The sequence below is a fragment of the Clupea harengus genome, chromosome 10 (assembly GCF_900700415.2).
Source record: "Clupea harengus chromosome 10, Ch_v2.0.2, whole genome shotgun sequence".
NCBI lineage: Eukaryota > Metazoa > Chordata > Actinopteri > Clupeiformes > Clupeidae > Clupea > Clupea harengus.
Window position 1 is genome coordinate 7,206,250 of NC_045161.1, and position 15,170 is coordinate 7,221,419.

A 15,170-nucleotide genomic window follows, 5' to 3' on the forward strand; every position below is an offset into this window, starting at 1 on the left:
GTGCAATTAATCAGAGTGGAGTAGGTTCCACATTCAGCACCTGTCTTCAGCCAGTCCTCCTGCCCACACTCACAACCAGAAGCATGGCCCATCTCAGCACGGCTAGCCGAAAGTTTTTCAGATTCGCTTTGACTGCAATTCAAACTGCAGCACAACATGACAGAAATTTTGTTGTCTTTTTAATCCTACCTAATTGTTTGTCTTGCGCTGTTGGGGAAACAAATTAACAAAATAATTTAATGACTGAATTCACTGAAGGGCATCAGTTTGATGAATTTCAATTTGCCTTTTATTTATAGTGTATCTGAAGCATATTATGCGAATGTGCTTTGAAGCTAAACCAGCATACCTTTCATAACAGGTGTTCTTGCTGTCAGAAGCAAACTACAACATGAAAGAGGCTTTTAGACAAAGATGTAAACCTCCTTGCAGTCACCTTCTACGAAAGGTCATCAAGGGGGGCAAATGTCATCTTCCTTGATATAAAACTTATATAAGAATATCTAAAGTATAAAAAGGGATGCATAGGACGGGGATTTACATCTTCATTTGTTGGAGGTAAAAGAACTCGACTGTCAGACATCAACTGTGGGTGTGTGAGGTTTAAAGAGCTAAGCCCACTGCATACTGATGCTTTCCAGAGAGCACATACATCATGGTTCAGTTTAATCGGACGTTCAGCTCCGTGGCTGGCTGCCATGACAACATCTAGCAAGAGTCTCCTGACGTTCTACTTCAGCACCAATCATAGCAAAGAGGTATTGAGGGTGTGGGAAAACTAGCTGCACTCTTATGGGCAAATAGTTCCTTTATACTGCAATCTGAAGCCAAGAAAAGGACAACTAATAGAATGCAGAAGTCTCATAAATTAAAGCTTTTACAATAGAGTGATAACAAAATCTGTAATTACATCCACAAAACAATTCCAACATTCCAACTGTAAGGCAAGTGGAAAAAGCGGAACATTTGACTCTAATGGGCTCACAAAACCATACGCGCAAATAGGCATAGAACAGATGCCTAATAAATGTGTTGGATTTCCACTTTAAGTTCATTATAAATGACAATCTGTCCATCTTTTATTAATTTAGAAAAAAGGGCTTTTTGGATATCTTCAAGAGTGGTTGACCATTTGGCATCCCAGATTAATTCCCCACGCTGGAAAAATACAGAGATTGAAACCATAAAAACTGAATTAACAAAAACACTTCTGTTAGTGCAACAGCTTGGGTAGAATGACTAATCTCAGTGGTCTGGCGTCCACGTTCACAGCAGCTCATGATATTTGCTTCACCAGGGGGAGGACTCGTTAATTTGGAGGGAGGGGGGGAAACGCTAGTCACCTCCACTGACGCTGCCCCTTTGAGGCGCCATTGGTCAGGGCCAGAGTCTCCGGTGGGAGCAGCTTGCAGTTGGGGGACGACGTTACGTGATGTGATCTGCTGGCTACAAGCTGACAGGGCCCACTGCGTGTGTCAGTGTATGTGTGTCTCTCTTGGTGAGTGTCTCCACCTCCCTTCCAACCCTACCCTGCCCCCCACCCATTCCCTCCTGTTCTCCTGTGGAATCGGCGCTCCTCTCAGAGGATCTGCTCGGTGCTGGAGGCGGAGATGTCCAGCAGTCTCCAGGCAGCGTAGGGGTTGAGCTCCTCCTGGTCCCGGCAGAGAGCCCACACATACATCATCCGCAGCACTTTCTCCTGCGGACCGGGACAGGAATAAATAACCTGTCAGCATTCTGCATGTGTTAGTATTCATAGTAAACACTGACGTGTTGTCGTGGCTGGCCATAATTATGGAGGGCGTAGTGAATAACTGGCCACCGAGGATTTAGATTACCCCTGATAAAACAGACGACTTGTCATGGGCTTTGTTGGCCGCAATGAGCAGAAAACCACATAAATCCCCTACTGATTTTTTTGGCAGCAGGGAGAAAAGATCCCCTCTGCTCAGTGAATGTTGAATGCCATGCCATGTTGAAATGCCTCCATAACAGTAGGCAGTAGCACTGACCTCTGAGGACACTGCGGCAGATGTGAAGCTCTAAGTAGCATTTAGCTCATGCCTGAGGTGACATGGGCATGTTCATGCTAACCGTGCCTGGTGGTTAGCGGGTGAGATCACTGTGGTAAGTCACTGCTGGAGAAGCATCTCTTTTATGCTTAACTCTACATGCTGCAACTCCTCAGAGCTCTATATATATTAGCAGCGACTGTAAGCCAGTCTGTTTTTGGTATACACTAACTAGCTGGCCTGACATTCTGATAGCCACCACACATTTTTTATTTTTTTTTATTTCAACACAGCCTAAAACTTATGAGGCTTACAAATAGACTGGCATCCCAGAGATGCTAACATGGCTTAGAGAAGCTTTAAAGGGGAACTCACCGGGTCTCCCTCCACCACCTCTCCCTTGGTGTTACGGACCACCAGAACCAGCTGAGCCTGAAAAGTAATGATGAGGACTGGGCCTTGCTCCATCATCTTCCCCATGGCGAGCTGCGAGAGCAAACACAAACACATGACAGATGTCATGAGAGAGACATTGCTGAAAATATGCATCCAGAATACAACAGAGCTTGGGTCTTTTGTTATGTATTTAAAACAAATGTATACCGGTGACATGATGACTACTGATCAAAAAGGTTACAAAACAAAATATAGAACTGACTTGAACTGAGGTTACAAAACAAAATATAGAACTGACTTGAACTGAGACATGTTTTTTTACTGATTAATGGTCAAACACAATGGGCTCTAATGTAATTGAGGGGCAACTGGCAATGAGCAAAGTCCGCCGCACACGACCTAAAGCTAATTTAATAACTTGGCAAAATCATTTCGCTAATCTAATACCATGAGCAAGATCCTAAACACAAACATGGGTGGGTCAGCGTAATGTTCCCCCATGCCACACAATAACTTTAGTTCATGCACAACAGCCTTTTTTCTCATTGCCAGCTGCCCATCAATGAGTTTAGGACCCAACATTTCAAAAACCTTTAACAAATGATCACACTCACATCAATGTTGTCAATGTCAAGAATCTTGGAGTGAAACTGCAGCCCCATAGTCTTGGCCTGTTTTATGGGATGTGCTAGCTGACTGTAGGTCTACAAAACAAGAAAGGTAGGTCACACAGTGATATAATCAGACATGATCTTGCTACCTTTAGTCCTTTTAAGTAGTCCTTAAAATTGCACTTACAGCTTCATAGCACCAATCTTTGAGCACCTCCAAATCTCCTTGGATCATGGACTGTGGGACAGAAGGACAAAGTAAAGTAACTGAACTTAACAGAGGCACACAGCAGGGCATGACAAAACCCTGTAATTCTATATAATTCCTATGTAAAGCATACTCATACTCTTAAGGTGAGGGAAGAAGGGATTGGTTCACACTGACCTCTAAAATGTTGGGGATGATGTCCCTCTCACACTGTTTCATGAAGGTATCCTTGTCAAATGAGGGGTCCACCTTCAGAATTTCTGTCAGCACTTCAGACATCTCAGTCTTGGAAAAGAGCCCACCTGCCAGGATACACTACACCTTCACCATGTTTCACAAATACATGAGTGGACTTCAATATGAGTCCTGTTTTTCTCACGTCTTGTGATTAAGAATTACAAGCATACAGTATTTATCATTATCAAAAGAGCTCTAATGTAACAGGCTCTACACCAGGTTGTAGGAGTAGCCAGTTGAAAGCAGGTGTGTGGAGTTACCTATCACATCGGTCATTTTATCAGTGACGGCACGCGAAGCCCTTATGAAGGCATTGTCGCTTTCATCATATTTCATCTTCATGTCAAAGAACCCTATGGAGGAGAAAAAAAAAAAGTCACTCTACTCCCACTGCCTCCAAACAAGATGGGACTGCAACAGCATGTCTTCAGAGACAGACTATTCCCTCAACATCTTGACATCCCCAAGACACAGTGCCCATCGCAACTGAGGCAGTAGTGGATGGCCTCTTTCACCAACACATTTACTAGGTGCCTCCGTGTCCACATACGAACAAAGTACTGTGTGGACTATAGAAAACTAAACCCATGAATGCCTCTGGTGGCTGAGGTCCTCGTGTCAAAACAGAAGCAATGACTGACAGCCTGTGTCGTTTCTGGACAGCACACTTAGCTGCCTGCCCCAATGTGTTCCATACTGCACTGGTCTTTATAGCTGATGAGGGAGCTTCCCAAACTAGAGCCGTACAGCACCGCTCCCAGGTGGTGTACTGGATCTCATGGTGCACTCATTACCAGGTCCTCGTTAGTGAGACCTCATTAGCCACAAGGTTAATGAAGATTTCTAGAACAGTAACACCGTTTACCAGAACATTCAGCAGCTATTAGGCCCCATTCAAGTGCTGCCTGCAAATTTCATCACAGCCTTTTATGTGTTTTAACATATAATACAATCAGACAAAGTCTATACATACATATCACACAATTAAACTAAATCTGTACATTTGAGTATATTTAAGCTTTAAGACAAGACAGCAAACAAACTTTGAGCAAACCAAAATCATAATCTGTCAACCCTGTTTTGTACTAACTCTCAGCACCATCTACTGGTCAAATGCAAAACACACTAACAGCCATGTTATACTGACAGGTCTTTTGGCAGTACTACTTTTTGATATCCCCCATTTCCCACGAATAAAAATGCATAATAGTTAGAACTAAATTACACTTGGTGCTAGGCTCATATTAGGACAAGAATACTCACTGTTGAAAACAGCATTGTTGTCCTTGAACTCCTTCCACTGCTGGTACCACTTGGAGTCCTTGTGCAGCACTACTCCCATGGCATCCCTGAGGGAATATTTCAACAGATATTTGAAACCTTTCTGTAGCCGTTTTAGCCATTAGACTATATCTACATTTGGTCTGTAGTAATTGTGTTAAGCATGTGCAGCTTCACTCCTGAAACGCATTGTTGCAATAAAACACATATTTCCAACATACTACCCATCTATACTAAATTTCCCTCGGGATTAATAAAGTATCCATCTATCTATCTATTTATCTATCTATCTATACACACTGTTGCAAAAACAGAAGCACCCTAAAGAGAAACGAATCAGAATGTCAACTTAAGAGTAGATAGAAAAACAGAAGGCTTGTCAGCAGCTGACATACTCATTAGCCTCAAAGACTTTGGATTCGTTGCCAGCACCCTTGGATGAGAAATCACTTCGCTTCCGTAATCTGGTTGGAGGTCTGTAGGGTCCATCCTGTAGGTCATCTATTTCTTTCTTGACAGTTTCCATGCCCTTTGCAGATAAAGATGCAGACATTTGAATCATTTTTCTTGAGATGTGATAATGCCGTACTAGTTTTACTTATAAGACACTCACAACCTCCACTACAAACAACTTCAAGGTGAACATCTCCCATCATACAAGATCTAAATCATGGACAATCTCAAATGCAAAAATGAACAATGGCAATCTAAACTCCACCCGTGGACTGATTTAATATATGGTTTAGTGTTTAGCCAGCAGTCATGACAATGTGATACCTGTGATATAGCTCTAAATGCACCACTCTTGCCCAGTTTTTCTCCTCTCTTGGTCACAGTCTCTGCAGAGGTTCTGGCCGACTTGGCTGCTTCCTCTACCCCTTCCTTGATCTTCTTGCCCAGATCTGTACGACTCACCTCTTCCAAACCCTAAAGCCATAAAAACAAAGTGAACATACAGCTGGAGAACTTCGTATGAGCCGTTGTCCATACCGAACTCGTGCTATGCATATTGAAGTGCCCCCTTTATAACAGCATTTAAAAGAATTGCTGAATTATAGTAAATAAAGATGACAAAGAATATAGTGTAACTGTATGTGAAATCAAAGCAAATAGTATGAGATCAGATGACTGCCATCTTACCTCCTTGACAGTTTCTGACAGGGATCCAAATCTCTTCTTTAGCACTTCAGACGTTTTTGCCGTTTCAGACTCAATGGTTTTCTAAAATCAGATATATGATAAAAAGAAAGCCTATGAAAGGGATTTGACACTACACATTAAGACAAGATTTCTGTATATCCATGCAAATATAAAAAGATAAGAACATAGCCGTCAATGTATGGTTACGGTCCTAGAAGATGTATGATTTTCTTTTCCATTTTTTTAAGCAGTCTAGGGTTCTTTGAAATAAAGACTCCTGGAGAATTTAAGACGCTCACGTATTTTCGTCTGGCTTGTTTGAGCGCTTCGGATTCCTCTAACTTCTGGGCTTCTTCACGAAATTTCTTGATGCTTTCTTTCATGTCTTTGTTTTTACTCAATTCCTGCTTCAGATTATCCAAAAACTCCCCCAAAAATCCTTTGCGACCACTGCGACCACCACCATCAGATGCATACCGCACCTACTCAAGTTGTACATCAGATAGAAAAACAAGTCACAGTTCTTTGTCTTGATGAAAGTACAACTGTTTCAAGTGAACTGCACACTGTGCACAGAATACAGCATTCTTTTTGACAATTATTTCAAACTTTGTACTTATAAAAGAATATTCTTACCTGTGATGAACCTGTGACAGACCCACATATTCTGTACACATGAGCTCTGTCATGTAGGGACGTATATGACCGACTGGACAAAAGCAGACAACTTCTTCTGACACATAGCTGGCATGAGACAATTACGTAAATCACCATGAAATGGTCGGACATTTCAAGGAGCAAACAAAAGTATGTTGTATTGCACAAATGTCAACAAAATTAAGAAGTGCCGTCAGGGTCATAACCAAATTTGCTAGCTGTCTAGCTAGGCCATCTACCGTAAATTAGCCGCAACGGCCACGGTAACATTTGCAAGCTAGTATAAGTCAGTTAAACAGCCTGTTTAACGTAGCTAACTTGACGACATTGAATTTAAAATCTAAAAGATTATTTACCATCACTTTAACCATCTATTTAAATCTACATAAGCGTTAGATTTTTTCATTAAGTCTTCACGGTATGAGGGGGTTTAAAGTCAAGCTATCTACAGAAGGTGGACAATTTGCTACTCTTGCTAGCAATAGTTAATTGTTTCAATTCGATGTACGAAGGCCCACGAGAGCACACCGGTATGAGCATCCGATTGCTTGGTACACCTCTGAAACAGCACAAATCAGGAGCAACAATTGTTCGATATGATTGAGCTCAACAACAGATTGTGTATATGCTGTTCTAGGAAACACCGTTACGTATCAGATTTAGATATACAACATTTGAAGACATAACTGTCCGATATAGGTAGTCTCACCTGATAACACTGACACAAGGAGGCCGCCATCTTGATCACGTAGCTGTGACCTCTCTGACAGCTGACCTTCTGACGCATTTCAGGAGGAGGAGCCAATACTATGGTGGACGTGCTTTCATAGTAACAGACACCGGGGACAGGGAATATGAATTATGTCGACATGGTTGTATGCGATAATAATAATTAAAAAAAAAGGATTTGAATTTCAAAACCAAGGTATTTGGTTCTACTTGACACGAACATTCCTCAGCTTGTAGAACATAGGGCATCACATCACCCGTTTCTCAGTTCATTTGCCAAAAGAACTTTGGGCAGGAAACACAATAAAACTCACTGTAGCGGAATTTAAGCTTCCCATGTAGCTACAGGACTGTAATCACGTCTAGTCACTGAGCACTGAGAATTAATGGCAAATTAATTTAGAGGAAGCATCAACCTGAAGGCCACAACGCAGTACATTTTCAATCAAGCGTTATTTGCCGCACTGTCAATCTTCTGGCCCTTATATTACAAAATGACAGACATTTGAAGCTGTAATATAACGTACTTAGGTTATGTAAAGTCAAACCATTATGGTGATATGACCAGCTGAGAGGCAAATAAGACACATTGCAGACAAGATTGAAAAACGTGAAGGTTTTGGTGTTTATTAACAAACCTTACACAAGGCGGCAAGAAACAAGCATCATAAAAAGGGGGGAAATTAAAATTTGGTCACTAAAAACTGATTCAGGCAAAAACTAAAAGTGCACACATAATGCACCCCATCACAAATATCTAATGATACAAACAAAAAAAACTGGAAGGTCTGTAGTGGGCAGGAGGGTTCGGGCCAAGATGATAAATCGGGTTTATGCGTTTCTGTCGATCCTCACATCGATTTCTCTTCCGTTCAGCCTGTAGCCATTCATGGTGCGGCATGCCCTCTCTGCAGTCTCAGGGTTGTCAAAACGAACTACGCCACAGCCTTTGGACTTCCCATTCTCCATCTTGATATCAGCATACTGCACAATTCCTGTAATTTAAAATAAACAAATAAATACATGAAAAAGATCAGAAGAACTTAGTTTAAATTGGTACAAACAAACGAGTTAAGTCTCCTTACCACAAGAATTGAAGGTGTCCTTTAGCATCTTCCAGGTGAAATCGAATGGCAGCTACAAAGACACAAGCATTTACGTTATTCAAAGATAATCCATACCCATTTACTGTACAGAATGAATGAAGAATAAAAATGAATGAATGAAATTAAGTCACATACATTTCTGACAAAGATCTGGCAGCCCTTCCTGGTATTGGCTCCTGCTCCAGGACCACCAGCACCTGCTCCACCGAAGGGATTGTTGTTGAAGTTGCCACGGTCCATGTCTGCTGGTCTGTCAAACTGGCCTCCCACACCAGCTGAACCCATGCGGTCCATGTTGGATCCCCCCATGCGGTCCAGCCCCGTGGCTGGGAAGCGGTCAATACCAGCAGAACCCATGCGGTCAAAGTTGGATCCCCCCATGCGGTCCAAGCCTGTATTCATCCTGTCCATACCCATGGGGGCGCTGAACTCCATGCCTGCACTCATGCGTTCCAAACTGGACGGGCCCAGGCGGTCAAAGCCAGCAGGGCCCAGCCGGTCCACACTGGAGCTCATACGGTCCAGGCCAGTACCCAGCCTGTCCATACTAGGCCCCAGCCGGTCCAAACCAGAACCCATCCGGTCATAGCCAGAACCCAGCCTGTCCAGATCAGATACGCGTTCCATGCGATCCATTCCCATTCGGTCCATCCCAGAACCACCCATGCGGTCCATGCCAGAACCCATTCTGTCCATCCCAGAACCCATGCGGTCCATGCCCATTGAGTTACCTATAAAACAGAAGGGACAAATTGGGACAATGTATGTGTGCACCTCGCCGACATTTTTGAAAACACAGAATACATTCTAGCATCATGAGCAATGCTCATAGTACCTACCCATTCCTCTATCAAAAGACTCTCCAAAGTTATTGCGAGACATGGCCATCTCATTGCGACCAAACTCACGGTCAAATTGTCCACCAATTCGGTCCATGTCTGAAAGACAGGCAAATCAGTCAGTGAATCAAGTTTGAGACGGCATAATACACCACCAAAGAAATCAATCCACTTACCATTCATTCTTCCCATTCCAGATGGACCAAAGCGATCCATATTGTTCATGCCACCAAAGTTGTCCATACCTATAGACAAAGTAATAAAAGCAAACTTAGCAAGCAGAACTTAAAGTGTATTCTAGTTTAACTATCTATTAAAGTTAACAATAAAACCAAAATATAAATCATAGTAAATTAGTACAAATCATGATCAAACAATTACACATAACTTGCTGTTGAACACAACCACAAACCAGACACGGGTATAATGGATGACATAAAAACTGGTATATCTGAGTAAAATGGTTTACTGCGGTATACAGGTTAGTGTTAACTCATGGCATCTCATGCTGAACATACCTCCCATGCGCCCCCCCATGCCACCGAAGCCCATGCCATCCATTCCTATAAGACAATTGAACATTAAAATCAAGCAAATAAAAGGAGCAAATTAAGCTGCTGGTCTTGGCGTCATTGATTTACCTCCAGGGCCCATGTTGCCCATACCGCCGCCGCCTCCTCCTCCTCCTCCACCACCACCACCTCCGCCGCCACCCACCACGGTTGAGTTGACCAGCATCAATGGGCTGCCCACCAGGTCCAAGTCCAAGACCAATTCCACTCAAGCCACCTGAAATATAAACAGTGTTGTCAAAATGAAGCTTAAAATCTAAAGCTTGCACCAAAATAGAAGGGAAACGAACAAAGAAATTATAATTTTTTGTTTTAATTCACACTGACGTGGGAGGGCTGGTGGTCTCTCTGGAGGTGCGAAGTCTCCTTTTGGCAAAGACTTCTCATCCTGCAATTTAAACAGAACACTTCACTAGGACAGATGTAATTTAAACATGTACATCAACATGTTAATACATACATATTCATTCAAGTAATTCCTTATATACACAACCAAATTCTTTAAACTAAAAAACCCCAGTAAAACTCACCAGTTTGACGTGCATAACACGGTTGAAGAGGAGTTGTCCATTGAACATAGCTTAACATTTATTAAGGAAAAGTACTAAAAAAACAAACATTACACACACCATCACTGACCCAAAACCACAGCTTCATCCTGCTTAAGGAACAAGAGTGTGTACTATTCAAGGATACAGACTGCTTGCACGGCTTCAATGGGAATGTCAAAGGTGACTGTTCCCATTCCCCTGCTCTTCCCATCCTTATCTTCAAGGATATCTGCACGGACTACCACACCAGCCATGCCGAACACCTCCTTCAGTTTTTTCCAGCCCACCTTATAATCCAGCTGAGGAAGACAGGTGATATCCATTAGGGGACAAATTACTTTACTAAGGATCAATAAGTTTACATTGGAGCCCATTAGGACGTTTAGAATTGTGGTGGAATTGTGATTAACCAATGCAAGTTGTGGCAAATACATACAATGAGTAGTTAACAATAATATAGGGTTAGTACGCAATGGTTAAAGCCTGATGTGTTTGTGTTTCTCAAAGTGCTAAGAACTTTCATCTTACATTCGCCACAAACACGGTACTTCCGATTTTGCCAGACTGGAGCCCATGGATGATCTCATTGGGAATGTTGGGGTTGTTCAACAGGCTGGGGGGAATGTTGACCATAGATGGTGCCCCTGGCCCAGGTCCCATTCCCATGCCCATACCACCTCCCATGTTGCCACCCATGTTACCACCCATATTGCCGCCCATGCCACCAGGGGGACCACCTCCACCACCTCCCTGAGACCTGTGGGCCTCCCGCTGGGCAATAAGGCCATCTGGATCCTGGGCAGGCAAAAGGAAAATGGCGTTAATCTGGGCCCCATGTCAAAAAGCAGTCTTTGTAGAGCAGCGTAGTGTTGTTTACAGTCAGATTAACTTACTTCTTTGACTTTAAGAGGACGCCCATTGAGATTGTGCTTGTTAACCTTCTCAACAGCTTTCTTCATGAGCTCTTCGGTCCTGAACTCAACAATCCTACAAGGGTAAAACCATAAGCCATTAACAACTCGCATGAACAAATACAAAAAGAAAATGTACTCATTTTACAACAGTGCTTTAATCCAAGGAAATGTAACTTACGCACAACCCTTTTGTTGATTGATGCAATCACATTAGGATAATCGGGGCATGAAAAAAAGCACAAGAGTTAGACAACAAACATGGTAGGATCGTTAATGGCATAAAAATGAAAGCATTGACACCCAATTCAAAAATGACTTACACTTGATAGTTGTGTTTAAACATAAGACTTACACCAATCCAAATATTCACCCAGAGGGTTCATCTCTACCTCTCAAATGCTGGTCATCAGGCAGAGTTCCACGCCACAGAATTATTCCATTAAAGGGAGTTGTAAGCATGCTTAGGTGCAACAATTCTATGTCCATCTTTCAACCTTGCCTAAGGCTTGACCCCATTAGTCCCAGATGAACAAATCCGACAAACAGAGAAGGGCAGAGCCAAACTCCTGCTCAGTCTCAATAGCAACCCATCCCTGTGACTCCCTTCAGAGCCACCGTCTTCACCTGCTTTTCTCCGAGTGTGCCCGCAGAAAGACACTTCTCAAGACTGGGCAGGCCTTCATACATACTCCCCCTTTCAGAAAGAAAAGTAAACTCAAGCGGACAAACAGAGGTTCGTCTCGTGCACTTACCCTTGATTTGCCTTCTGCGTCCATTAAGTGCTCCACGTACGTAACCTCACCCACTACAAATCAGATTCCAGACGACACACACCAAGGGAGAGAAGCCAAGAGAACAATGGGGGTTTAGAGCAGACACACAACCGGGCGGTGACAGAGCTCGGCCTGCGTATCCAGAGCTTCCACCCTCAGAACCTCGGCTGCACGATGCTGGTACAGGTCTACAAAAAGCAAGCTTACAAATCAAAAAAATGTCTTCTTACGCTGTCCTTGCCAAAATCCTCCACACCATGAGCAACTTGAGTGATAAGTCAGCGTAATCACAAATCAAGTCTTCCAATTGAAAAGATCTTCACCGTGGTCGTTTGTGTTAACATGGATTACCTACGTCACTACAATCGAGTCTTGCCAGGATCCACAACCCTCTATCCAAGACCTGAAGCGTTGACACCCATAAGTTAGTGATAAAATTGGAATTACAACCGTCTCAACAACTGATGAAGCCACCGTAGTCTGATCGAAATTACCCCTTTAAGAATCATATCCCATGGATTAAAAAAATTGCACAAACAGAGACCCCTCCAAAGAGGTTTTGCAGAACCGTTTGGCTGCAAGGTTTTGGAGGCTTTACAGACAGGCATACAAGACTGCAAACCACATGTCTTAGTTTGATTATTTTTTAAATAATAACCACCAGAACTATATTCAGCAAATACAACCAAGCAATTATTAAACCCTCAACTGAAACAAGGACAAGCTTAAGAAGCTGCTTTACTTTGTAGACCTGTACCCCAAGACTTCTCAAAAACACATCCATACAATGTACAACATGAAGATCTGCTGAGACAACATTCGCTGTGGCAAACCTAAAAAAGAAAATGCAATTTAATGCTACATTCAATCGTTTCCAAATGACACTATATAGTGCAAGTTTGAAAATCAACCAAGACGTGATGCATTATCCTTATGAAGGCTACTGATGATAACCGTGTATAACCTAACCAACACGTTTAGCCATTGCATGGTTTAAGTATGCATATGCTACACTCAGGCTAACCACTGATTATTACTATGGCAAACGGTGCACTGAGATACTCCAAGATCATGTGTAATCAGAGGCTAATTGTGGAATTTCAGGGCTATTGCCATACAAAACATTTCTCCATTAGGTTCAATTGGTCACAGAATAATTCATTCAGAGAACACTTGATGCCACATTTGGTGAACTCGCCCTTGATGTTGCCAACTACCATCGCTCAAGTGTTTGCGATGGTGAGGGCTTAGGAACAATGGAATGCAAGATATCTAGACAAAACTTCAGACACGCTGTGTCTATATTGGAAACTTCTCGCCATTTAACTGACCGCCAAATATAAAGATTTCGGCGTACCAAACGAATAGAGGATGCTTAGCGACAAAAGCACAACTTTCCCCGCGAAATACACATGTCCGCCACGGACTGGAACGAAATTGCTACACTATCAGCAGCAGTCGGCAACCAGAACGCATAACAACTACACATAGACTAGTCCAAGTGCTGTGTCCATTACAGGATAACACGTTCGCGCTTGTTCTGGAGTCCATTCCGGAGATCTCAATCTGACGGATCACGTGAAACTTACCTTTCTCCTTCATCAGGTCTTTGAGCGCTTGCCATTTCACGTCGTATGGGATATTGCTGACAAAGACTCGGTATCTCTTGGAGGGATTTCCATAGGGCTCGAAGCGGCCGCCACCCCCACCGCGCTTCGGGGGCCTCTCTTTCCTGGATTCGTGGTTGGCCTTGCCATTCACCTCACTGGTAAAAATATAAATAAAATGGGCAATTAACACACTTCAGACGCCATGAGCCCTTGCAGATTTGAAGACAACGTGTCATAGCAAAGCCAGAGACACAACACTAACATGAACGGTCCTCATGGTCCCTGCACAATGGCTCTTGAACGGGATCAAGGCAATGACTGACATATTCAGTGTAATGTTGGCTAGCCAACTATGCTAGCTAACCTATAAACAATAATTAACATTACCTTGGGTAGCTTACGAGTTAACCTCGTTTCGATCGTTAAACATGCTAATTTTGCTCAATGGGACGATTGCCGGCGTAGCTATGTCCGACGATCACCTAGCGTTGCCTTCTAACGAACACATTTTGATAACTAGATGATGCTAATGTACCTGCTAAAATTATTTTTAACTGTGACTAGGCTTTACCATGCATTGATTAATTAACGACGACATACCGGTTGCTACGTAACTAGCTAGCATTAGCCTCCTTGTAGCTACACTCCTTGCTAACTAGCGTTAGTGATTAACGTTAGGCCATTGTTCTGTCGCCGCTCAACAGCGCTCGCTAATGTTTGCTAGCAAGCTAACTAGCTATGCCGGTAAAGAAGCATCACTAAATTAAAGTTCAGTTCACTTTGTAACTTAAGACATTAAGCCATGCATCTTACAGATACAAATCACTGTTAATTTAAAAAACAAAACCGTCTACACCTTTATGCAACCAACATTGACTTACCCCTGGCCTGGTTTCTCAGGTGCGGCCTCAGTCGACATTTTGGCGTGATATTCGGTCGTAGATAGCCAACAAATTTCTCGGAGAGGTTTGCTGAAGGTAGAACTCTTCCAAGAAGCGCCTATTGAGTAGAATTATGTACTTCAGCTCCTTCACGTTTCGTGAACTATAATTCACAAAATTACACACGTTTAAGAACTTCCCAGCGCTAAATGTCTGACTGGTTGAAATGGCGGATAAAAAGAGCGCAACGAGTCTTTTTATTGGGGAACTTGCATGCTGGGAAATGGCTTTGACGCAGAAGCCGTTTCTATCGCGACCACTCGTGACTTCTCATCTTGCCTGAAAACCATCATTCCCCCGAATTTTAAGAGCCGTCTGATTAAGTTAGCCTACATCAGTGATGGTCATTACTGTTTGCACTAGCTCTTGTTTCATATGCAGCAACTTGTAATATACATTAGTGAATGCTATTGTATTTGTTCGGTTACGGTTGGGTAAACTTGCAAATGCTAGCTAGCATAGCTAACTTGATGTAAGTTAACGTTACGTTACGTAGATAAGGCTGCCTGTCATTAAAGTTGTAAAGTTAACCAATGGATGTGTATATGCACTTCATTTCTACATGTATTTCTTAACAGTCACTCGTCGTAATA

The 15,170-nt window shown here is 42.7% G+C and overlaps 2 protein-coding genes across 2 annotated transcripts; both read right to left on the reverse strand.

Moving 5' to 3' along the window:
- Positions 1–271: 271 nt before the first annotated feature.
- On the reverse strand, positions 272–7,348 carry timm44 (translocase of inner mitochondrial membrane 44 homolog (yeast)). Its single transcript, XM_012828327.3, has 13 exons — positions 7,252–7,348; positions 6,522–6,629; positions 6,185–6,367; positions 5,886–5,966; positions 5,523–5,672; positions 5,141–5,274; positions 4,728–4,813; positions 3,725–3,817; positions 3,405–3,529; positions 3,207–3,257; positions 3,023–3,112; positions 2,388–2,498; positions 272–1,699 (listed from the first exon to the last, which is right to left on the reverse strand). The coding sequence occupies exons 1-13, from the start codon at positions 7,327–7,329 to the stop codon at positions 1,580–1,582; spliced, it is 1,410 nt and encodes a 469-aa protein (XP_012683781.2). The 5' UTR covers positions 7,330–7,348; the 3' UTR covers positions 272–1,579.
- Positions 7,349–7,872: 524 nt separating this feature from the next.
- On the reverse strand, positions 7,873–14,773 carry hnrnpm (heterogeneous nuclear ribonucleoprotein M). Its single transcript, XM_031575163.2, has 17 exons — positions 14,518–14,773; positions 13,616–13,791; positions 12,006–12,058; positions 11,432–11,439; positions 11,233–11,326; positions 10,868–11,134; positions 10,485–10,638; positions 10,319–10,368; positions 10,116–10,176; positions 9,937–10,005; positions 9,858–9,896; positions 9,735–9,779; positions 9,393–9,461; positions 9,217–9,315; positions 8,513–9,108; positions 8,357–8,408; positions 7,873–8,266 (listed from the first exon to the last, which is right to left on the reverse strand). The coding sequence occupies exons 1-17, from the start codon at positions 14,553–14,555 to the stop codon at positions 8,103–8,105; spliced, it is 2,034 nt and encodes a 677-aa protein (XP_031431023.1). The 5' UTR covers positions 14,556–14,773; the 3' UTR covers positions 7,873–8,102.
- Between the last annotated feature and the right edge of the window lie 397 nt (positions 14,774–15,170).